Source organism: Dendropsophus ebraccatus, chromosome 3 (genome assembly GCF_027789765.1).
Source record: "Dendropsophus ebraccatus isolate aDenEbr1 chromosome 3, aDenEbr1.pat, whole genome shotgun sequence".
In the NCBI taxonomy this organism is placed as follows: Eukaryota; Metazoa; Chordata; class Amphibia; order Anura; family Hylidae; genus Dendropsophus; species Dendropsophus ebraccatus.
This window is the reverse complement of record NC_091456.1, coordinates 102129573-102153461: the sequence shown is the minus strand read 5'-3', so window position 1 is coordinate 102153461 and position 23889 is coordinate 102129573. Positions and strand designations below refer to the sequence as shown.

At 43.9% G+C, this 23889-nt stretch overlaps 1 protein-coding gene across 1 annotated transcript in view; it reads right to left on the bottom strand.

Moving 5' to 3' along the window:
- Positions 1-23175, bottom strand: part of PALM (paralemmin) — a 65159-nt gene extending 41984 nt beyond the window's left edge. The window contains exon 1 of the mRNA XM_069964459.1: positions 23087-23175. Within this exon, the coding sequence (XP_069820560.1) occupies positions 23087-23091 (5 nt within the window). The 5' untranslated portion in view covers positions 23092-23175. The remainder of the gene's footprint in view (positions 1-23086) is intronic.
- Between the last annotated feature and the right edge of the window lie 714 nt (positions 23176-23889).

The following is a 23889-nucleotide window of genomic DNA, read 5'->3' as shown; positions in this document are numbered from 1 at the left end:
TTTGTTCTCAAAGGAATAAGCCAGTGCCAGAGCTGTCTGGGGGTGGCTTAAAGGGATGCTCCAGCCTGGGGGCACTTTTTGGGGGTGACCGGGGAGGAGGTGGCTGAAATAAAAGACGTCCACTTACCTCCCCGGTTCCAGCGGCGGGTCCGGCATCACTGCGCTCCGGTGCCTGGTTCCCGGCCGCTTCCTGGTGTCTGACGCCGCCCGAGACGCTACGTCTCAGAGCCGCTCAGCCACTCAATGAAGGAGGCGGGATCCGTTTGAAGTCCGCTCGGATACCGCCTCCTTCACTGAGTGGCTGAGCGGCCCTGAGACGTAGCGTCTCGGGCGGCGTCAGACACCAGGAAGCGGCTGGAAACGGGGAGGTAAGTGGACGTCTTTTATTTCAGCCACCTCCTCCCCGGTCCCCCCAAAAAAGTGCCCCCCAGGCTGGATAACCCCTTTAACAATCCCCATAAAAACATGTGAATATTCAGCCATTGTAAAAGTTCATGTACAGTATATGGGGAGGACTGGGGAGATAAATGTTGGCCAGGCAGTTATTTGGTTGACACTCAGTTAAAGGCCAAAGACAGACAGCCCAGGCAGCTGTTTATCTCTCCAAGAAAAATAGAGTCAGGCGATAAAAATCCAACATGCTCAGCTCTTCTCTCCACCAACATTATTTTTAGAGAGTTGGTCCAATCCAACTGTAGTCAAAAAACAAGTAAGTGATCATATTCATTGGAGATAAAAAAAAACTGTATAGGGATGAAACTTACTTTACCTAACATAATGTTTGTGGTGCATATCTGATTTGACCAACTTTGCTTAGTTGGACAACCTCTTTTAACTAACTGAACTATCAACAAGATCAATACTGATTTCGGTGTTTAAATGATTCCTCATTTCCTCGTTCCACTTCCATATTCATACTGTTAATAGCTTACTGGTGAAAGTAATAATCTTTTAATTCAATTGTACAGCATCTAAATGAAAACTTCACTTGTCAGTGAGAACATTAATGGGAACCTGTCACAACAATCAGAAAAAGGCTGTCAATCAGAAGTGAGAACATGTATCTCAAGAATACGCTGGACTCCTGGCTCATAGTGCTGGCAGTGCACTGTAGTGAATAACCTGTGAGCAGTGGTGTAGCTACCGGCCGCTACCAAGGGGGGGGTCCGAGAGGCTCCCCCTTGTCACTGCACTGCCCCCCTCCTACTCCCTCTTATGACCCCAAGCAGAACACGCACCAGTGATCTCTCTGTGCACCAGGGACATCTACAGGGTGCATCTATAACATGCGCTCTATGTGCCGTAAGTAACAGCCCCGGCGCACACAGAGCTCACTGGTGCGTGTGCCGCTGGGGATGGGAGCCAGGGAGCTGTGCATCAGTCGGGGGCCAGACCAAGCCTGCTGGAGAAGAGAGCCACAACGGGGGAGCGAGTTGTCAGGTGAGTTGTGTTTTTTTTTTTTTTTAAATCTGCTTTGCACAGATGGGGGGGCAACATAAGGGTGGCATCTATGAGGGGGATAACATTGGGGGGCCATCTATGAGAGGGATATCATGGGGGCATCTATGAGAGGGATATCATGGGGGCATCTACAGTATGAGGGGGATAACATGGGGGCATCTATGAGGGGGATAACATGGGGGCATCTATGAGGGGGATAACATGGGGACATCTGTAAGGGGAATAACATGGGGGGCATCTATGAGGGGGATAACATGGGGGGCATCTATAACGGGGATAATATGGGGACATCTGTAAGGGGAATAACATAGGGCCATCTATAAGGGGGATAACATGGGTGGGCGTTTGTAAGGGGAATAACATGGGGGCATCTATAAGGGGGATAATATGGGGAGCATCTATAAGGGGGATAACATAGGGGGCATCTATAAGAGGGACAACATAGGGGAGCCATCTATAAGGGGGACAAAACAGGGGGGCCATTTATAAGGGAGACAACACAAGGGGGCATAGAGGGATGCATGTACTATAGTAGACTACAAAGAGGGAGGCATATACTATAAGGAGGGTCACATAGAGTCAGCCTACCCACTAAATGAGGGTGTAAAGGGGCCAATACAGATGTGCAGTGTGTAGAGAGATAAGAATGCTGCCAGAGTGAGGAGCCTAATATGTCTGTCTCGCAGATTCTGTGGATTCATGGCTCGGAGAAGTTCTCATAATGGCCCAGGGCGGAAGAAGAAGATGAAAAGGGAAAAACTCTTATCAGAGAAGACGTCCCCTGTGAGTCACTGGATATAACTGTACTGTACTGTAATGTATATGGTGTATAGAGCCTGTGTAGAGCTAGGTCTACCTCTATATCACTGGATGATCTGTGTACAGTGGATTTTATATAGTAGCAGTGGTGAGAAAAGTCCACATTGAAGGACTGAAACGTCGCTACTGCTGTTCCGAGTGTTTTCTTTGATGGAATAAATTTTTCAACTTTTTCATTCACAAGACTGAAGTGCAGCAGTTATATTTTGTTTGCTATTTAAATATACACCCTTGGATCAGGGTGCAACAGCTGGCACCCAGCATTCATGTACTTCTGAGTGCCGCACATTTTTGATGAGGATAGATAGATAGATAGATAGATAGATAGATAGATAGATAGATAGATAGATAGATAGGACATAGATAGTAGATAGATAGATAGATAGATAGATAATAGATAGATAGATAGATAGATAGGAGATAGATAGATAGATAGATAGATAGGACGTAGATAGATAGATAGATAGATAGATGATAGATGATACATAGATAGATAGATAGATAGATAGATAGATAGATAGATGATAGATAGATAGATAGATAGATAGATAGATAGATAGATAGATAGGAGATAGATAGATAGGACATAGATAGATAGATAGATCTTAGATTGTGCATACATGTAAGATCACAACCAGGTCACCCCTTTTAATGTCTAAAAACTTATTACCTATACCACTATTATTTTTAGGCAAAGATAATTTGGTTAAAAGGGTTCTACAGAATTAAGAAAAAAAACATAGTTGCTTTCTTCCAGAAACAGCACCACCCTGCTCTTAGGCTGTGTGTGGTATCACAACTTGGCACTATTCACTTCAGTCGAATACCACACACAAACTTAGGACAAGAATGGCGCTGTCTGTGGAAGAAGGCAGCTATATTTTTCTTATACTTAAGCACTTTTAATTTTTTTGTGGTTCTATATGTGAAATGTAGAAGCCTCTTACACTGCTCTTTTTCCTTATTCACTATGAGTAATGTTGAAGAATATACCCAGGGGCGTAGCTAAAGGCTGATGGGCCCTGGTGCAAAATGTTAGCTTGGGGCCCCCCCATCTCATCCGATCAGGCAAAGTCATATCTAACGTTATATCCAATTACTCTAATGTGCCACCATGTTTTAATGCCCTGTCACTGCCTCCACCTCAGGTACTGCACTACTGCCCCCTATAATTAATGGACTGTACTGTATCATTGTCTAATCATTGTTTTCCAATCTTTGACTCTCCAGCTGAAAAACTACAACTCTCATCATGAACTGCCAGTTGTAAACGATGGGGGTTGTAGTGCTGCAACCTGAAGAGCCACATGCTGCAAAACTACAACTCCCATAATAAACTGTCAGCAGGGCACAATGAAGTTTGTACTTCTGCAACCTGAAGAAGTCACCTGCAGTCCTATGTAACACCACAGATAACACAGTGATATCCCTCTGAGTACAGATAATGTAGTAGCTGTCACCTGCAGTCCTATGTAACAGCACAGATAACACAGTGATATCTCTGAGTACAGATAATGTAGTAGCTGTCACCTGCAGTCCTATGTAACACCACGATAACACAGTGATATCTCTGAGTACAGATAATGTAGATGTCACCTGCAGTCCTATGTAACACCACAGATAACACAGTGATATCTCTGAGTACAGATACTGTAGCTGTCACCTGCAGTCCTATGTAACACCACAGAAAACAGTGAATTCTCTGAGTACATATAATGTAGCTGTCACCTGCAGTCCTATGTAACAGTAAAGATAGCACAGTGATATCTCTGAGTACAGATAATGTAGTAGTCACCAGCAGTCCTATGTAACAGTACAGATAACACAGTGATATCTCTGAGTACAGATAATGTAGCTGTCACCTGCAGTCCTGTGTAACCCCACAGATAACACAGTGATATCTCTGAGTACAGATAATGTAGATGTCACCTGCAGTCCTATGTAACACCACAGATAACACAGTGATATCTCTGAGTACAGATAATGTAGTAGTCACCTGCAGTCCTATGTAACACCACAGATAACACAGTGATATCTCTGAGTACAGATAATGTAGCTGTCACCTGCAGTCCTATGTAACACCACAAATAACACAGTGATATCTCTGAGTACAGATAATGTAGATGTCACCTGCAGTCCTATGTAACATCACAGATAACACAGTGATATCTCTGAGTACAGATAATGTAGTAGTCACCTGCAATCCACTTCTCCTCTCCTCCTCTCCTCAGTGGTGTAAGTGGCTCCCGCAGGGTTGTGGCCCCTCCCCCACCATATCACAACATTGCTGTACTCTCTGATTGTTACTTGCCAGCTGCACAGTGATGTCATCTGACCTGGGGGAGGGGCCTCAATGCTGAGGAGAGGTGGATTGCAGCACAAGCTGGAGCTCAACGGCGTAAAGGTACGGCCATAGGACACAGCTCGGGCTGCCAATGCAGATGTTTGGAGGGGGGGGGGGGGCGCTGGTACTTGCTGTCATCTGCTTAAGTAAGAGGCCCAATCAGATGACAGTATGTGCCAGCAGCGCAGCGGGACAAAGTTAGTGTATGGGAGGTGCTGGGCTGGGGGAGCACAGGAGGAAGTGGCAAGGGGGGGCCGTGCGGGCCCCCCTAGCGTAGGGGCCTGGTCACCATGGCGAACGCTGCGACCCCTATAGCTACGCCACTGAATATACCCTTTATTATTCAGAAAGCCTTGTCACCTGCTGAGGTTCCCTATGGGTAACGTTGGTTGGGGGCCCACTCAGACTCACTCGCCCCCTAGACTGAACCCCTAGCTACGCCCCTGGTCCTCAGGTTTCTTCTGACTTTGGATTGTCTCAGTAACTCTGTTTATTGCCCAGCGACTTTGTACTAGTTTTTGTCTCTCCTGGTTTGACCCTAGCTTGCAGACCACCCTCCATTGTGTATTTTTTCATTGTCATTTTTGCTAAACCCTTAATAAGAAAACTGTTGCATGTTGATTTCCTGTATTGAGCGTGACCTTAATTGCCACCCCCACACTGCCCCCTATTGTCAAAGCAATCATGTAACAAGCATGTAGAAAGTAACAAACAGTAAAGGCAGGGTACTTCAAATGTGCTGTTCAGAAAGTTGCTGAGTGTTCTTTGTAGAATACCTTCTAGCCTTTCTAACACTATTATTTGTGAAGAATTCAGGCTTCTTTTATTTGTCACCTATTATTGGCTATAATATCACAATGATTTACCCATTGGAGAGAGAGAAAAATAACAGAAGTAACACAGCATAAACATACAAGGATGTCATTACAACTTAAGGTGTTTAGCAGACATAGACCAGTAAGATCTATCAACCAAGATATAAAATAGGAAACTTTCTTGTAGGTTGTGTTTGATTTTTGCAAGTTTTTCCTTGTTGTGCTTTAGATATTCTGAGCTCTCCGTTTAATTCCGCAAGTTGTCACTGATTTATGAGCATCTGAGGGATAAAATGCTTTATAAGCAAATGTCAGGGTAAAACATGTGGTTGGCAAGAAATCAATTGTGTATTCTTATGAAAAATGATGGATGGTTTAGATGTCAGCCCAGCAGACTGCACTGTACAGGGTAAATGATGAAACAACAAATAGCTGCTGATGCATTTTAATCATCAACAGTCCAAGAGCATGGCTTCCGCAATTCAACAAAATCCCTACAAGTGAAATCGGATTTACTTGACTAACTCAAGATGTGTGGTCCAAGTGACCAAAATGGTATACATACAGTACATGTGATCCTTTGGCCTGTGACAAAAAGCACTGTCTGCTACATTATGACAAGACCTATACTACTGTATATGATAACTGTGCAGTAATTAAAAGAGTTCCCATCTCAACCGATATACAGTAGTTATACTTATAGGTCTCAACAAGTTGAATATTTTTGCAAATACATTCATTTAGCAAACTTGCCTCCTTTTCCTGATACTGTATGTAGCACTTTCCCATATATAAATACTAATGGGGACATTTATCATTGGGTGGAGAGGGCACTTGCTGGCGCAGAGGACTGAGATACAAATAAATCTATGCGCAAATGCATTTTTTGCATCTGTGACCTTGCCCCTGCCCCAGAAAGGCAGGGAGAGGGCAGGAATGTGGGTGCGGTCTCACACAGAGGGGGCGCAGCTTCTGCCTGCACTGCATTTAACATTATTTTGGCAGAAAAACGTCAGTGAAATATACTCCAACTCTGAGCGGGCATGAATTTCACCGCGTGCACACAGAGAGGCTCTGATGTGCACAAGATTTATGTAGAGGCATTGGGCTTCAGCGAGCCTCTGTGCGCAGGGGGATTTTTAAGATCGGCGCAGAGAATGTCTCGATCTATGCATCTATACTATATTAGTCCAACCACTTTTTTTAGAGCAGAGTTGTGGTTGGTAACCTAGAGACAACAAGCTGTCAACAATGGAAGGGAAAGAGCAACATATCAGTAGGTGACAAATTTGCTGAATAAAATATATTTGTAAAGCAAGGCCTACATGTTTAACTGTTAGTTGAGATTGGAATATCCCTTTAATATTGTAACTGTTTTGTAGATGTCCACGCTCCTTATGATATATTACAACATATGGTTGGGTTCACACTAAGGAACAGGGGCGAATAATCGCAATAACTGCAAATTCTGTCCCATACACTCTATTCTATGGTCTGGTGAATTCCGCCGTCTGCCAAAAGAATTTACATGTCAATTCTTTCAGCAGATAGCGGAATGCGCCTGTGAATAGAATGGTGTCTATGGCATGGCTGGAGATGCACGTGGACGCAAGCGGGGCCAGCAACGGAATTCACAGCAAATTATCAGCCCCTATTCCATAGTGTTAACCCACCATATGAAAATAACAGAGAGAAGAAGGTTTACTTCCTCAATAGTCAGAAACCAGAGTCACTTAGAAAAGACGTTCTTGCCTTCTAGACACCAGGGTATCAGTGTGTTATATGGCCCACTGACAAAATGTTGATGAAAGCTGCACTGACCAGAGGCTGTGCAAAGTAGTAAGGGAGCAGTACATCTTTATATCAGATGAGGAGGTAAAAAATATTATTATAGTCTGCCTTGACTGTTAACACCTCTTGGAAGCACTGAATGGCATATTCTATAATGTTGTGCATGGTCACAGGGTGTGAGCACCACTGTAGGCAGTCTCCTACTCGCCCTGTTCAGGGTAACTTGCGGTCAACTTTTTTTCAATCATGGTTGGAGGTAATAATAGATTCTTGATTCACAAGGACAGACCCCCCACTTCCCCACCGTTCTTTCAATCTTGCTCCATTTTTCAGTCTTTTTCAACCCTTGCTCTCCTTCCCAGGGGCTTAGAGACAAACTGCAAGGCCTTTCCAAGACTGAGTTCATGTAAAATGGGTGCTACCATTTCCTCTTGCTTTGCACGCTGTGTCAGTCTGAAGCTGCTGTTGTGGTTGTTTTAAATTCTCTATTGTTTTCTTCTATAGGTTCATTCAGTTGTTTGGATTGTGGGCTACTCCACACTTAAGCCTATTCAACCTGCAGAGAGCAGGCCTGGCAGCAGGAATTTGGATTGTAACCTCTAGAACCTCTACTTATGGTATCCATTGCCTCTCACTGAACTCTCACTAGTCCTGTTTTGTTTAATTACGCTCTAGAATGGAGGTCCACCATCACCAGTTAAAGGGTAATAACGGGGTTGATGGCGTGCTTCGATATAGTAGAGCTGATGTATTTCTCCTGCCTCTAAGATGGCATTGAGCAGCCCCTCTTGGGTGGTGGTTGGAGCCCCCCGTGTCCATGGCGTAAATTACTTGCTAAGTAGGCGTCGTGTGGCATCAGTAAGGTGGACTTGCACGGCAGGAGGCTGTTACCCGGTATGTCGCAGGTCTAAGAGTTCGGCACTATGTGTGTGGTTATTGGTTGGTTAAAGGAATATTAAATAAAAGCTGTGGCCGATCACCACCTAGCATGAAAGGCATATTGGTGTCTGTCTCTTTTTTCCTGGCAGCTATGCTTATTAATTGTGGTTGCTGTTTGCTTGGGGTCTATGTGCAGTCATTAAAAAACTCATGCCTTCCAGTACTTTGCTGCTGTTTGTCTTGCAGGAAGTGCCATAATTCTTTCTAGTCAAGTGGTATATTCTTTCTAGCCAGACACAGTGCTCTCTGCTGCCACATTTGTCCATGTCAGGAACTGTATTTAGCAGATGTTTTCTATGGCGATTTGCTACTGTTCTGGACAGTTCCTGACATGGACAGAGAGGCAGCAGGCAGCACAATGTGAGACTGAAAAGACCTCTTACTGCAGGTTATACAGCAGCTGATAAGTACTGGAAGGCTTCAGCATTTTTAACCCCTTCACGATCCAGGACGTAACTGTACGTCCTGGGTCGGGTAGGGGGGTCTGAACCTACCGCGATCCTGGCTGCCATTAGTAGCCAGGGACCACGGCAGTTAGCGGGTGCGATCAGATCGCTGTGCCCACTTATTAGCTACTTAGATGCAGCTGTCAAAGCTGATTTCCCCCCATCATTGGTGGCCTCGTGGGCACGATGCAATCGTGGAGGGGCGATCCGTTCAACCTACTCAGCGTCGGAATACAGCACTGATCTAATGTATACTTCACTAATGTATATGATAGATCAGTGTAATTGTATTAGAAGTCATTAATAAAAATCCCCTCCTCTAATAAAAATTTAAATCACCCCCCTTTTCCCATTTTATAAATAAAAATTAAATAAATTAACGTATTTGGTACCGCTGCGTCTGTAGTTGCCCGAACTATTAAATTATCCCATTCCTGATTTCGCATGGTAACATCGTAAGCGCAAAACATGCCAAGTGCCAAAATAGCTGTGCTTTCTTGTCATATCAAATCCGAAAAATTATGATAAAAAGTGATCAAAAGTTGAATATAAGCAAGCAGGGTCCCAAGAGAGAAAGAACACACCATGGCGCCAAAAATGACACCTCACACAGCCCCATAGACCAAAGGATAAAAGTGTTATAAGAATGTTAATAGAGCAATTTTAAGGAACATTTAGTTTTTTTAAAAGGTTTACATTTTTAAAAAGCGATCAAAAAATACAAAAGTTATACAAGTTACATATCGTTGCAATCGTACTAACTTGAGGGACATAGATAACATGTGAGTTTTACCATAGGGGTGTAAACAACCCCAACCCCCCAGCCCCTCTATAAAAAATGTGTTTTTTTTTTAATTTCGCCACCCAAAGAATTTTTTTCCCGCTTATTTTATGGAAAAATTAAGTCTGTAATTGCAAAGTACAATTAATGGCCCAAAAAATAAGGGCTCATGTGTCTATAGGTGAAAAAAAGGAAGTGCTATGACTTTTTAAACACGAGGAGGAAAGGAAGGAAAGCGCAAAAGCGAAAATTAGCCGGTCCTGAAGGGGTTAAAATAATAATTTCTTTCATTTACGGTATATAACGCCAAAATCTTCCACAGCACTTTACACAGCCAGTCATCACTCAAATCAATCCCTGTCCCCAATGGGGTTCACAATCAATTCATCTATTTGTATGTTTTGGAGTGTGGGGGAAAACAGTGGAAGAAAACCCACCCCAACAGGGGAAAACATAGAAAATCCTTGCAGATGCTGATGGAATGTGAACCCAGGCCCCTAGCAACAGTACTAGCCACTGGGCCACCATGTTACCATTCAATAGGAGTAATTTACAAATCTGTATACCTTTCTGGCACCCTGTAATATTACTTTTATACCCTTTGACACGTGTTATGCAAATGAAATTTGAAGAAGAAAAAAGTAGTTGCTCAATGCTCATCTTGTTCCTGCCTTTTCTTGTTTAAAAGAGATTCTGCAGCAGCTGAGGATTAAAACATACAATGAATACCTTTGCTGCCACAGAACCTTTTTATAAAGACCAAGAGGAAGCTTTTTGTTAACACAATGACAAATTAACATTAGGCTACTGCCACAAATGCTCAATAGCCACTGGATAAATGGTGTGGTGGTTAAGTGAGAGGACCTGCACTTCAATTCATATGGCTACAGATATATATATATATATATATATATATATATATATATATATATATATATATATATCCCTAAATACTCTTCCAGATCCATATTTGTGCTTTGCTCATATGAATAAAATAGTTGCCATTGGCACAGTGTATATAGTTTCCAATTTGATACATGGATCACCGATATCTCCTGGCACTATAAGAGTTAATGTGAGATTAGCTGCTTCTTGCATCTGGTTCCCAGATGTAACCTTTCAGAGAGGGGTCTTCCTGCCCTTAGCCCCCCTACCTCTGGGACTTCCTAAGGAATTTCATTGATCTCTATATTTACTACCTGAAGGGTTTACCAAATTTCTGAAGTGGAGCACAAGGGGAAACATTTTTCGCTACTATACTACTAATACGTTGTATGGCCATTCCATTGGTCGGCTTCTTACTTACTACATTTCTAGCATACTATAGTGTGGTATTATTGTTTTTCACATTACTGCTTTGTATTATTGAATCTATGTTTAGTTCTAATATACATGAACTAAACACCATAGATTTTGTTTCCCTTGTATGCTATAGAATTGCGTCATCAACTTCTAGTTTCCTAATAAACTTCTATTCAGAGAACCACTTCCTAACAAATGATCACAGTAACAGATGTATATTAGGAATATGCTTTCAGCAGTACACTTGTATTACCTATACTTCACGCTATCCTGGAGAGAGTGAGCCAAACACTAGGAATAAACACATGAAAGGAAATCAGATAAGTGTTTTGTTATCTCTGCACCACTCAGAGGAATACAGGCCTTAAGGCCATATTACACGGAACGATTACCGGCCATATCCGCCCGATATCGGTCCTTGCGGCTGATAATCGTCCTGTGTAATAGAAAGCAACGATCAGCCAACGCTAATGATGTCGGCTGATCGTTGCAGTCGTTTGTCTTTCAACATGTTGAAAGACAAACGACTTAGTTAGCAACGATCTGCTGCCATCACTCAGTGGAATAGGAGCAGTGGCAGCAAACCGCCGCTAAGTATTTGGTCACCTACAAACAATCAAGATTTCTGACTCTCACAGACCTGTAACTTTTTCTTTAAGAGTCTCCTCTTTCCTCCACTCATTACCTGTAGTAATGGCACCTCTTTAAACTTGTTATCAGTATAAAAAGACACCTGTGCACACCCTCAAACAGTCAGACTCCAAACTCCACTATGGTAAAGACCAAAGAGCTGTCAAAGGACACCAGAAACAAAATTGTAGCCCTGCACCAGGCTGGGAAGACTGAATCTGCAATAGGCAACCAGCTTGGAGTGAAGAAATCAACTGTGGGAGAAATAATTAGAAAATGGAAGACATACAAGACCACTGATAATCTCCCTCGATCTGGGGCTCCACGCAAAATCTCACCCTGTGGGGTCAAAATGATCACAAGAACGGTGAGCAAAAATCCCAGAACCACGCGGGGGGACCTAGTGAATGAACTGCAGAGAGCTGGGACCAATGTAACAAAGCCTACCATCAGTAACACACTACGCCGCCAGGGACTCAGATCCTGCAGTGCCAGACATGTCCCACTGCTTAAGCCAGTACATGTCCGGGCCCGTCTGAAGTTTGCTAGAGATCATTTGGATGATTCAAAAGAGTATTGGGAGAATGTCCTATGGTCTGATGAAACCAAAGTGGAACTGTTTAGTAGAAACACAACTTGTCGTGTTTGGAGGAAAAAGAATACTGAGTTGCATCCATCAAACGCCATACCTACTGTAAAGCATGGGGGTGGAAACATCATGCTTTGGGGCTGTTTCTCTGCAAAGGAGCCAGGACGACTGATCCGGGTACATGAAAGAATGAATGGGGCCATGAATCGTGAGAGTTTGAGTGCAAACCTCCTTCCATCAGCAAGGGCATTGAAGATGAAACGTGGCTGGGTCTTTCAACATGACAATGATCCAAAGCACACCGCCAGGGCAACGAAGGAGTGGCTTCGTAAGAAGCATTTCAAGGTCCTGGAGTGGCCTAGCCAGTCTCCAGATCTCAACCCTATAGAAAACCTTTGGAGGGAGTTGAAAGTCCGTGTTGCCAAGCGACAGCCCCAAAACATCACTGCTCTAGAGGAGATCTGCATGGAGGAATGGGCCAACATACCAACAACAGTGTGTGCCAACCTTGTGAAAACTTACAAAAAAACGTTTGACCTCTGTCATTGCCAACAAAGGATATATAACAAAGTATTGAGATGAAATTTTGTTACTGACCAAATACTTATTTTCCACCATAATTTGCAAATAAATTCTTACAAAATCAGACGTGATTTTCTGGATTTGTTTTCTCTTTTTGTCTTCCATAGTTGAGGTCTACATATGGTGTCAATTACAGGCCTCTCTTATCTTTTTAAGTGGTGGAACTTGCACTATTGGTGACTGACTAAATACTTTTTTTCCCCACTGTAGATCAGAACTTCTGTGCTGCTAATATACCTTTAGGGTGCGTTCACACCTACAGGATCTGCAGCTGATTTTCTGCAGCAGATTTCAGTTAAATAACTGAACACAGCATCAAGATGCTGTGTTCAGTTATTTAACTGAAATCTGCTGCAGAAAATCAGCTGCAGATCCTGTAGGTGTGAACGCACCATTAAGACTCTAAAAGGCACATTTGTCATCTGTGCAATTTTTTTTGCGTCTGTGCATTTTTTTCAGTGCTGTGCAAAAACATAAAACCAAACCCTCATGCCCTCTCGAGGCAAAAAAAACCCATTAACTGCTCAAAAATAGCACAAATGCTTTGATAAAATAAATGTTGCTTAAAATGTTACACTTAATGCAAAACCACCAAATTTGTGAAAATAGTGATTCAATGAGAATGATAAATGTGCCTCTAAGCACCAAGGAAGTTATGTGTCATTTTTACTAACAGCTTGGCAAAAAAACTACACAAGGGTTTGACTGGAGTATTGCTGCACAGTTATTTTTGCACAAAACAAAAAAATGGCACGTCATAAATCTACCTAAAGAGAGAGAGTTTAAGAGTTTATCAGATTTTACTGATTTTAATAGGGAACGACAACACAGCTTCGGTCAATTGGAAAACTGCACTGTAGCGCAGAAGGAATGCTGATGGACCAATGTCCCTTAATGTTCTTGGTCGACCTCACCAATCATAATATTACATTTCCCAGATAAGTGGCATAACATTCTAAGAGGCGATAACCAAGGTCTAATACTGATCTAAGTGTTTTCTGGCTAATTGTCTGGTTTCAAGAAGCACTCCAGATTCCCCCCCCCCATCATGCACATTTACTAGTCCTACAACGCCATATGTTTTATTCCAGCACAGCTGCATTCACGTGTTTCATTACTGTAACTACCTCATGTGATCACCAGTCTGACCCACAGAAAATCTTAGTGCTCAGAAGTGTCAGTGGAAGTGATCTATCCTGGGTCACCTGACTCAGGCCCGCTTCTGCCATGAGGCGGAATGAGCCTTCCGCCTCAGGCGGCAGATTTTGCAGTCCGGCAGGGGGCGGCATTATGTCCCCCCTGCTGTCATTTTAGTTAAGTATCACTTAACAAAAATGATAGCGGCTGCTCACCTGTCCCGTCGCCCGCGCTCTCCGCTGTCTTCACATCCCGTAAGGTCCCGCGACGTCACCCTGCAGCTGTCATCAACCTCCAGGCTGTGGTGAGTACCCGGGGTCGGTGGAGGATGCGCTGGGGTGATCGGGTCGCGCGCGGCCGCCAGGGGGGTTGTTGCATCCCCCACCGACCCCCGGCACTCACCACAGCCTGGAGGTCGATGACAGCTGCAGGGTGACGTCGCGGGACCTGACGGGATGTGGAGACAGCGGAGAGCACGGGCCATCACTGAGGGTGGCGGCCGCCTGAGGTTTGCCTCAGGCAGCAGAGACCCCAGAATCGGCACTGAGACTTCCTGAAAACTACAATGCTATAGCTATAGGATCAGAATTAATGTTAGTTATAGACCTTATCTGAGGCTGTGTTAAAGTGTTATTTTTATTTTATTTTATTTATTTTTTAAGCTTTTACCATTGTTTTCTAAAAACAGCAGCAAACATTTTGCTATTCTACAGCAATTGTGCTAATCACAGTAAAGATGCGTCATTTTTACAGCGGTTTTAGAAAATAAAATAACACAGCCAGATGTGACACCACCCTAAATAGTGGTGTAGGTTACATATAGAACACAAAACGTCATGTACCATCAGCCCTCCTGGATCACTGATGGTAAAAGAACACTCCGGACAGTCCAAAGTAATTACTTCTATCAAAGCTCCATGATTCCACACCAGGTAATCAATGGCTGGATAATGATGTCTTCTGACAAAGCACTCATGGAGCTGTCAGTTCTTTAATGTGGGTGGGTGGAGAGCAATCAATAAACAATATCACCATTTACTGTACAGTGACATTACATGGCACTAAGCACTACATTACTAAAATAATTCCCTTTAGTCTCTTTAAATAATTTCTGTCATTTACATTATGTAAGGTATACTCCCTGACATCAAGTAAAAAAAAAAAAATAGAATTATCACTAAAGTATATAGCATTGGTTACCTGCCCCTCTCCCCTTCCTCTCACTACTTCTTGGTTCAGTAGTTGGTCATTACTACAATTCCCAGAAGACACTGCTTTCCTCAGTTGTTCATCACAGCTCCCCCCCCCTACTACACAGCAGAATATCATTGGGAAAGCTGCTGTACTCAACTCTTTGTTCCCTAAATGCCCCAATAAGGATATACACTGCTCAAAAAATAAAGGGAACACTTAAATAACACAATATAACTCCAAGTAAATCAAACTTCTGTGAAATCAAACTGTCCACTTAGGAAGCCACACTGATTGACAATCAATTTCACATGCTGTTGTGCAAATGGAATAGACAACAGGTGAAAATTATTGCCAATTAGCAAGACACACTCAATAAGGGTCCATTTACACAGAAAGATTATCTGACAGATTATCTGCCAAAAATTTGAAGCCAAAGCCAGGAACAGACTATAAACAGAGATCAAGTCATAAAGGAAAGCCTGAGATTTCTCCTCTTTTCAAATCAATTCCTGGCTTTGGCTTCAAATCGTTAGCAGATAATCTGTCAGATAATCTTTCTGTGTAAATGGGCCCTAAAGGAGTGGTTCTGCAGGTGGGGACCACAGACCACTTCTCAGTATCTATTCTTTCTGGATGATGTTTTGGTCACTTTTGAATGTTGGTGGTGGTTTCACACTCGTGGTAACATGAGACGGACTCTAGAACGCAAACAAGTGGCTCAGGTAGTGCAGCTCATCCAGGATGACACATCAATGCGAGCTGTGGCAAGGTGGTCTGCTGTCTGTCAGCGTAGTGTCCAGAGGCTGGAGGTGCTACCAGGAGACAGGCCAGTACACAAGGAGACGTGGAGGAGGCCATAGGAGGGCAACAACCCAGCAGCAGGACTGCTACCTCTGCCTTCGTGCAAGGAGGAACAGGAGGAGCACTGCCAGAGCCCTGCAAAATGACCTCCACATGGCCATGTGGTTAGCAACTGACAACACCAGGATTGGCAAATTCAGTACTGGCGCCCTGTGCTCTTCACAGATGAAAGCGCCCTGTGCTCTTCACAGATTAAAGCAGGTTCACACTAGGCACATGTGACAGATGTGACAAAGTCTGGAGATGCCGTGGAGAGTGATCTGCTGCCAGCAACATCCCTCAGCATGACCAGTTTGGCAGTAGGTCAGTAATCATGTGGGGTGGTATTTCTTTGGAGGGTCACACAGCCCTCCATGTGCTCACCAGAGGTAGCCTGACTGCCATTAGGTACTGAGATGAGATCTTCAGACCCCTTGTGAGACCACATGCTGATGCAGTTGGCCCTGGATTCCTTCTAATGCAGAATAATGCTAGACCTCATGTGGCTGGAGTGTGTCAGCAGTTCTTGCAAGACAAAGGCATTGAAGCTTTGGACTGGCCCGCCCGTTCCCCAGACCTGAATCCGATTTAAGCACATCTGGAACATCATGTCTTGCTCCATTCACCAACGTCATGTTGCATCACAGTACTAGAAACAAAATATAAGAAAGTGCTCCATAGCGTAATTCAAACAGGGCTGAAGTGGTGACAGAAAGCACATAGAACTCTCACCTGTCTAGGCATAAGGCACAACTCTTACTGATAGCATGTGAATGAACTGCAGCCACTCCCGACTAATCACCACAGGGATTAAAGACAGTCAATATAATCCTCCACTCCAAGGCGGGTAAAACAGGCGCAGGTTGAAGAAGTAATAGTGATATAAAATATCATAAAATTTATTAAAAGAGTTATGCCAGCGACACAACGCGTTTCGAGACCGGTCTCTTTATCAAGTGTCTAAAGAAGGAGGATATTGATGTTGCATCACAGTCTTTCCAGGAGTTGTCGGAAGCTTCAGTCCAGGTCCGGGAGGAGATCCCTCAGAAGACCATCCGCAACCTCATCAGGAGCATGCCCAGGTGTTGTAGGGAGGTCATACAGGGACGTGGAGGCCACACACAATACTGAGCCTCATTTTGACTTGCTTTGAGGTTATTACATCAAAGTTGGATCAGCCTGGAGAGTGTTTTTCCACTTTTGTGTGTGACTCCAAATCCAGGCCTCCATTGGTTAATAAATTTGATTTCTATTGATGATTTTTGTGTCATTTTGTTTTCAGCACATTCAACTTTGTACAGAACAAAGGCTTCAATGAGAATATTTCATTCATTCAGATCTAGGATGTGTTATTTAAGTGTATTTTTCTGAGCAGTATATATTTATCTATTTATATGACAGGGGGATGGTGATGTAGGCTGTATGGGCTTGTCATAAATGCTGACATCACTCAGGTGGTGGGTCGTGAGAACCAGGGACAAGATCCTAACATCTTCCTGTGACATCAGAGGCTAATGCATTGTCTCCGGAGAGGGAGGAGCTAGGGAACTGGAAAAAATACACATTGTGTAGTGTTTTTATTGTTAACACTATATTAGTAAGTCATATGTCTTTGGGAGCATATATAGTGTTTTCACTTTTTTCACAAAAAGGATTACAAATTCATATAAATCATATTCATTCAAGTTTCTAACACAATGGCACAAAATAAACCACCAAAATTTAGTTTGTACTGTTTTCATACAAAATGTTGATTATTTATGTACCAGCTTAGGGAGTTAACTGCATATAGGTTATCCAGCACAACTGCTTCTGCAATGCAAATCATAGTTTTCCTCGGCAGGAAATACATTATATATGCCTTTCCTGCCTTAAGACTAATGCCCCTATTCCACAGGTCGTTTAGAGGAGCAAACGAGCGCTCTCAGCGCTCGTTTGCTCCTCGTTCCCCGATCGCTGCCGCTTGTTTTTAACATGTTTTTAACATGTTGAAAAACAAGCGACTGCAACGATCAGCCGACATGGACGATGTCGGCTGATCGTTGCACTCTATTCCACCGGACGATTATCGTCCGTATCGGCCGATATCGGCCGAATACGAACGATAATCGTTCCGTGGAATAGGGCCTTAAGGGCATAGCTACTCTGTGTGTCGGTGAAGAAAAAAAGACATGAAAGGCAACAAGCTAAAACAGCAAACTATTTATGGATCAGATTCTAATACAACCCAAAAATATGTGTTAGGCTGGGTTCACTCTTTTTGCAGTCGGTTTAAGATATCTGTTTTTAAATGGTTACTTTTAACACATCAATTACGATTTTGTGTACGCTAAAAAAAGCATTTGTTATGATCCTGTCACGGCCGCGGCGGCTTCCCGCGTCCCGGGTTGCCGCCGCGACCGCCTCCTGTCCCGTGCAGCTGCCGGGGTCCCGGTGCAGGGACCCGGCGCTGCGGTCTGTTCGGCCCCGGGGGGCGCCTCACCTCGTCCCGCTCCTCCTTCCGTCTGTGCCGGCCGGCGCGCGCGTCCCCGCCTCCTAGGGCGCGCGCGCCGGCTGTCTCAGATTTAAAGGGCCAGTCCGCCCCTAATTGGTAGTTGCACCCAATCACTCCCCTATAAATCCCAGCATGCCCTGTCCTTAGTGTTGGAGCCTCTACATGCTTCCCATAGCGTTTGGCCCAGCTCCCTGTTGTTCCTGATACCTGTCCGCTACCTGGTCCCTAGCCCTTGTTCCTGTTTCCTGCCCGCTACCCAGTCCTTACTCCTAGTCCCTGGTTCCTGCTTCCCGTCTCACTGCTGTTCCTGTGTTCAGCCTGTCACCTGCGGTACGCCTACACGCCTCTGTCAGTACCTACTCCTGCCACGCCTCGCCTGCCGTCACCAGCAACCAAGCCAGGGGTAGCGACCTGGGGGTCGCCTGCCGCAGCAAGTCCATCCCGCCTTGCGGCGGGCTCTGGTGAAAACCAGCGGCCCCTTAGACTCCGCTCCCTGGTGAGGTTTGTGCCATCGCTGGTGCCGGTCCAGTGGATCCACTGCTCCAGGCGTTACAGATCCGTTGTTTTTTTTTTATGTAATGGAAGTCAATGGAAAAGCAGATCCAAACAGATTGCACACAATTGCATCCAATTTTTCATCCGCTTTTTTAATTAAACATATATGTTAAATGGACTGCAAAAATGCAATGTGAACCCTGCCTTCCTCTAAAATTAAAAGTTCTAAATAATCTATAAAAATTGTATTTCTATACTTTGCTTCCCATTGTGGCTGTACACATATGGCTAAATAAAACTAAATAAAACTAAAGCTTTCTGCCCAAAATGCCCATGCTGACCCCTGTCCACAACCAAAAGCACCTACAGTGGACATATGAGCATGAGAGCATCGTCTAGGAACGATGAGGTTGAGGAACACAGTAAAGATTTCAAAGTGTTGACTTGGCCTCTGAATTCCCCAGATCTTAGTCTGATCTGATCTGTCTTTTTAAATAAGGTATGAAAGGGACACCTGAAATTATCTGAAGGTATAAAACTCATTTATGGGACACAGCTATCAAGAAATCAGCACATTGCATTGTATCTATTTTCTTTTACAGTAGGCAGTGTTAGACTGGGGTATCTGGGTCCCACCAGAGAAAATGATCCTTGGGGCCCACCAATGAAGAACCAGTGAGAAAAGACATGTCAGTCAGTGTTAGTGCAAGTTCTAAAGCTGGGGGCCCACTGGAGGATCCTGGTCCTGGTAGATGCAGAGTCCTTTATAGATTGTTGTGTATCCCAAAGTAGAGATATTGGTTTAGGTAACTTCCAAATTTTCTATCTAGCAGAACGATATCAGTGGCACGCTTGTCGCACAAACTGCCATTTTATGAGCGCTCCTAAAAAGATCACAAGTTAGATCAATTGATATACTAAACATAGTTGATTTCCTCAATTGTCACTCCTTATTACTTATAAAAGGCAGTCTGTTACAGGCTCTTTCCAAAATGATAAAGTCCTTTGATGTCTTTCTCAAGCCTCTAAACTAGCAGGCCTTGCAGGAGGTCAGTGATAAGTGTCCATCCATCAAGAGACCCATTTGTGTCCCAGTGTTTGCCTAGGATGCCCCCCAAGCACCCCCAGGAATTCTAAGGACCCTGTTACACAAGTTGATTGGGCCAAACATGGCCCTGTGTAAACAACCAAGTGATCGTCCTTGGAAACATGACTGTCCTGTTATAGGCTCAATAAACATGACAAGTAATAGGCTCAGGAAATAGGCAGTAGTCAGGCTGTGTAATACAGCCCTAGAGCCCTACTACATGGTCTGGGCCATGCTGTTAACTAGGTTACACAGCATATCCTATAGACTCCTGAAAAACAAGACAGTTTCTATAGGTTCCTTTAAATTTATTTTCAGTACATTCTCTAAACTGTATTGCTTGGTCAAATGTTGCATCTACCGCTGAGAGGGTGACCAATGCAAACCCACAAATCAGCAGTTATCTGTGTGACCAATGATCAATGATCCCCATCACAGCTGCATTTTTATGTCCTGTCCAATCGATATTACTAGGAATAAAAGGGCCTAGTACGTCATTCTCATTATAATCACTATCTTAGATCTTTTTATAGCCAGCAATCCTCTCTTGCAGCATACTACTATGAAGAGAATCCATCACTGACTCGCAACTCTCCATAGCAACATACTGAGATTACTCTCATTAATTTAGTCAAAATGTTTAAAATGTAGAAAAAAAATAAAACCTTTAATCTTAATCAGAAAACAAAAAAGAATATCCTTGACAACTCATCCTGTAAAAGCACCAGTGATCAACACAAACAAATCTGAATACCAAATGTAAGTCACTATCTATGTAGCGCACAAGAAGCGGCAGATTTATCAGTATACCTCCATTTAAACTGTGATCTGTATTTACAGCCAAATCCAGGAGAGGAACCAACAAGGGAGAAACTATATCCACTCCTGGTTTTAGCTAAAAATACTGACCACAATACTATGTGTAAATCCAGCCTAAGAGTAGAGAACCCTGAATACTAATACAATATATGCCCCTATCACTATGCAGGGAAATAAAAGTGTCTCCTGGCTAAGTCACCTGGCTAACATCTATCTGATGGTAGGAGATACAGGCAGCAGATCAGGCAATACTGTTGCCGAGACAACTGTATGACGACCAAAGCCTCTCCTGCAAAGCTCTGGGTGATGCACTGTTGCCTCGGCAACAGTAGCTCCCAGTATGGTGGTTACATCTCCCACCATTAGAGTTTGACTTCTGGTGGGAGACAAGGCCAAGTGCAATATTAGAAATACATTTCAAGGACTATCATATAGTTCTGTAATGTCAACATTCAAGATTATAAAACATTCTTGACTGCTGGATATGAGATTTAAAGCTCCATGTTGATATCCCATAGATAAATGACAAATTTGCAGGAGTGGGAGAATTATGGTAAACGAGATTGGATTATCACAACATAATTACATACGGCTGGGGGTGATGTAAAAATAAAAAAGCAGTGATACTCACCTACCCCAATCCCCTGCAGCTGCCATTCCAGTGGCTTCCAATACCCGCTTCTTTCTGGTTTCATTGATACAACATCCCCCTAAAAACTGTCGGCTCAGCCAGGAACCAGAAAGAAGGGGAGAAGAATGCAGTCTGGGAATGGTGGAACAGTAGCTGTATCTATCTCTTTTTTTACACCTCCCCCCCCCCACATATAAAATATTTTTATATATACATCTTTTCTAGGAACATCAGCTACTGGACTTCTGGCATCTGTCCTATTTGTAGTAATCACATGATAGACTGTAATAAACTCATGGTTGCTATATAAAATGCTCCACCAATATTTCAGTCACCCACAATTGACACAAAACTCCACCCAGACTTAATAAATGTTCTGTGAGAAGGGAAGGTTTTACATTTATAAAATATAGCAAAGACCTAATCCTTGGCTCTTGTCTATTGGAAATGAGAATAAACCATCATTAAGCTATTTTTCTTACAGACATAAACATTGTGCTTAACAAAGTTCATGTGAACATAAAGCGGCTGGCAGCACGCTGCCATATCTATTGCATTTGTAGGAATAAATTGCTGCTATTACGCCACCAAATGTGTTATTATATAATTGTTTTTGTTGGTTGTTAATTCCCTGTGCGTTATTGTATTGCTCCGCTCACGACTCTACCACTTGACAAGTATTACTGCATTTCTATGTTATTTTACACCGGTTAATGTTATTCTTTCTCTCTGCAGGTTGTAAAATCACCCTGTGTTATTTCAGAAAGGAGGGTTTCTCTAGGAAGTGCATTGTTGGCTGTAGTAGGAATTGGAAGCTTGTTTTGGAATGTGTCTCTGGTTCCGTACTGAGGCCACTCACTCCCTGTTCCCTTTCCTGCTCATTCTGTCTACACTCCATGATGTCTCCCTCCTTCTCCTCTCCCCCACAGCCTCTGCATTCTTTCATCTTCCTAGTGCTACCCTGCTCTCTCTTCTTACAACGCTACCGCCTATTGCCCTCCTATTGCACCTTGCAGCCATGTCTGCATCACAGCCCCTCCTTTGGAGCAGCACAGGTGGTCACCTATGTTTTATAGGGGTCCCACAACTGGGGTGAATGCAGCAATGGCAACAGGTGTCCATAAGTCAGACGGTTGGATGGAATCAGATTGCTCTTAGACACAATACGGGGAACTTGGATCAGAAGGGAGACTCCCTTTACCAAGGAACAGTTCATATGAAGGGCAGGCAGCAAGCGCAGCGACAGCGTCACTGTATACAGAGTTATCAGAAACAGCATTTCAGCACTGGCAAATTGATACAACTATTGACATGTAAAAGCAGGGGGGTGTAGGGCGATCAGAAGGGAGCCATCAGCAGTACTGGTATACAAGGAGGAGTGGCTGAGCAGCAGCAGCAGCAGGGATGCAGACACTAGATGTGATTACAGGAAGATCAGCAATCTGAGAAAGCACTACAGAAATAGGGAAAGGTGGGGGTGGTGCACACAGATCTATGGAGAACAGGGCTCTGGCTACACAAGGGCTGGGGTCATGCACGAATATGGCACTCTTAATGAGGGCTTGAAAGGGAAAAGGTGGCTGTGGGGTGGATGAGGAGGACTGCACAGAAGTGCAGGGAAAAGGGCAAAGAAAATACAAGACAGCATGGCAATGAAGGAGGAATCCCAATAATCGGCCTAGAGCTGAGGGCCCACTTATTTCAGGCTATAAAGTATCAGAGGTCAGGTAGGTAGGGGGTGAGTGAGAAGGCAGCAGCAGGGCAGGGGTGCACTGTCAGATGCAGGAGGGTGGGAGGTGATGCACACAGTCACACAGGAGGTGCACAACATGCGGAAAGGAATTTTAGGCAATGAAGAGCGAAAAGCGTTTCCAGTTCTCTTGTACTCACTCCATGGTGCAAGCTCCTGCAACAGCTCGGGGTGATGTGCAGGCGGCAGAGCCTGGTCTGGCCCTCAATGTCTATGTGTTGGTGTGAAAGGAGGGAGGCACCGGCAGGGCAGTATCCTCACTAGACGATGTCTGTGCAGTCGGCACCCTCTAATGGCCACAGAGAAGACTGCAGCGCTCGCACGCATTTACATTCCCAGGACCAGAGAGACGTCATCGTGCTGGAGACGTGCGGAGCGCTATGTGTGTCCCAGTCCCTTCCCTTCCACTGCTAGGTGGTCGTGCTCTCTGCCTTCAAGGCCTCCTGTTTCCTGCTGCAGAGCCTTTACATCCCCTTGGCTGTTATCCCAAGGGGCCAAGAAGGATACACTCACAATGATGCAAGATTCAGCATTGTCCATGAAGGGACTGAATTTATTCTGGGAAAATCAATTGTACCCTGAGAAAGAGTGTAACCTTGATTCCTTGAACTAAACCAAATGAAGGAGATGGAAATGTTACCAGTGTTTACTATCACTGACCATAGACCTCATAGATAAAACAAGATGCCAGGCGATGCCCAGCCAAGTCAAATTTTTTTCAAGGTCGTCCATGAAACTGAGGTTGCGTTGTGGCAATGCCACAATTTTTCCATAACTTGCCAGTGTCCAAATGGCACTGCTGCTGCATAATTCTAGCCTTAACCTTGTGGGTATAACCATGCCAAAGGGGTTTAAAGGAGTCAAACGGACCCTGTCACCCAGTTTATGCTGCTTGTGAGGCACGCATGCCAACTTCAGTGATCTGTCAGTTATGTGTGAATAT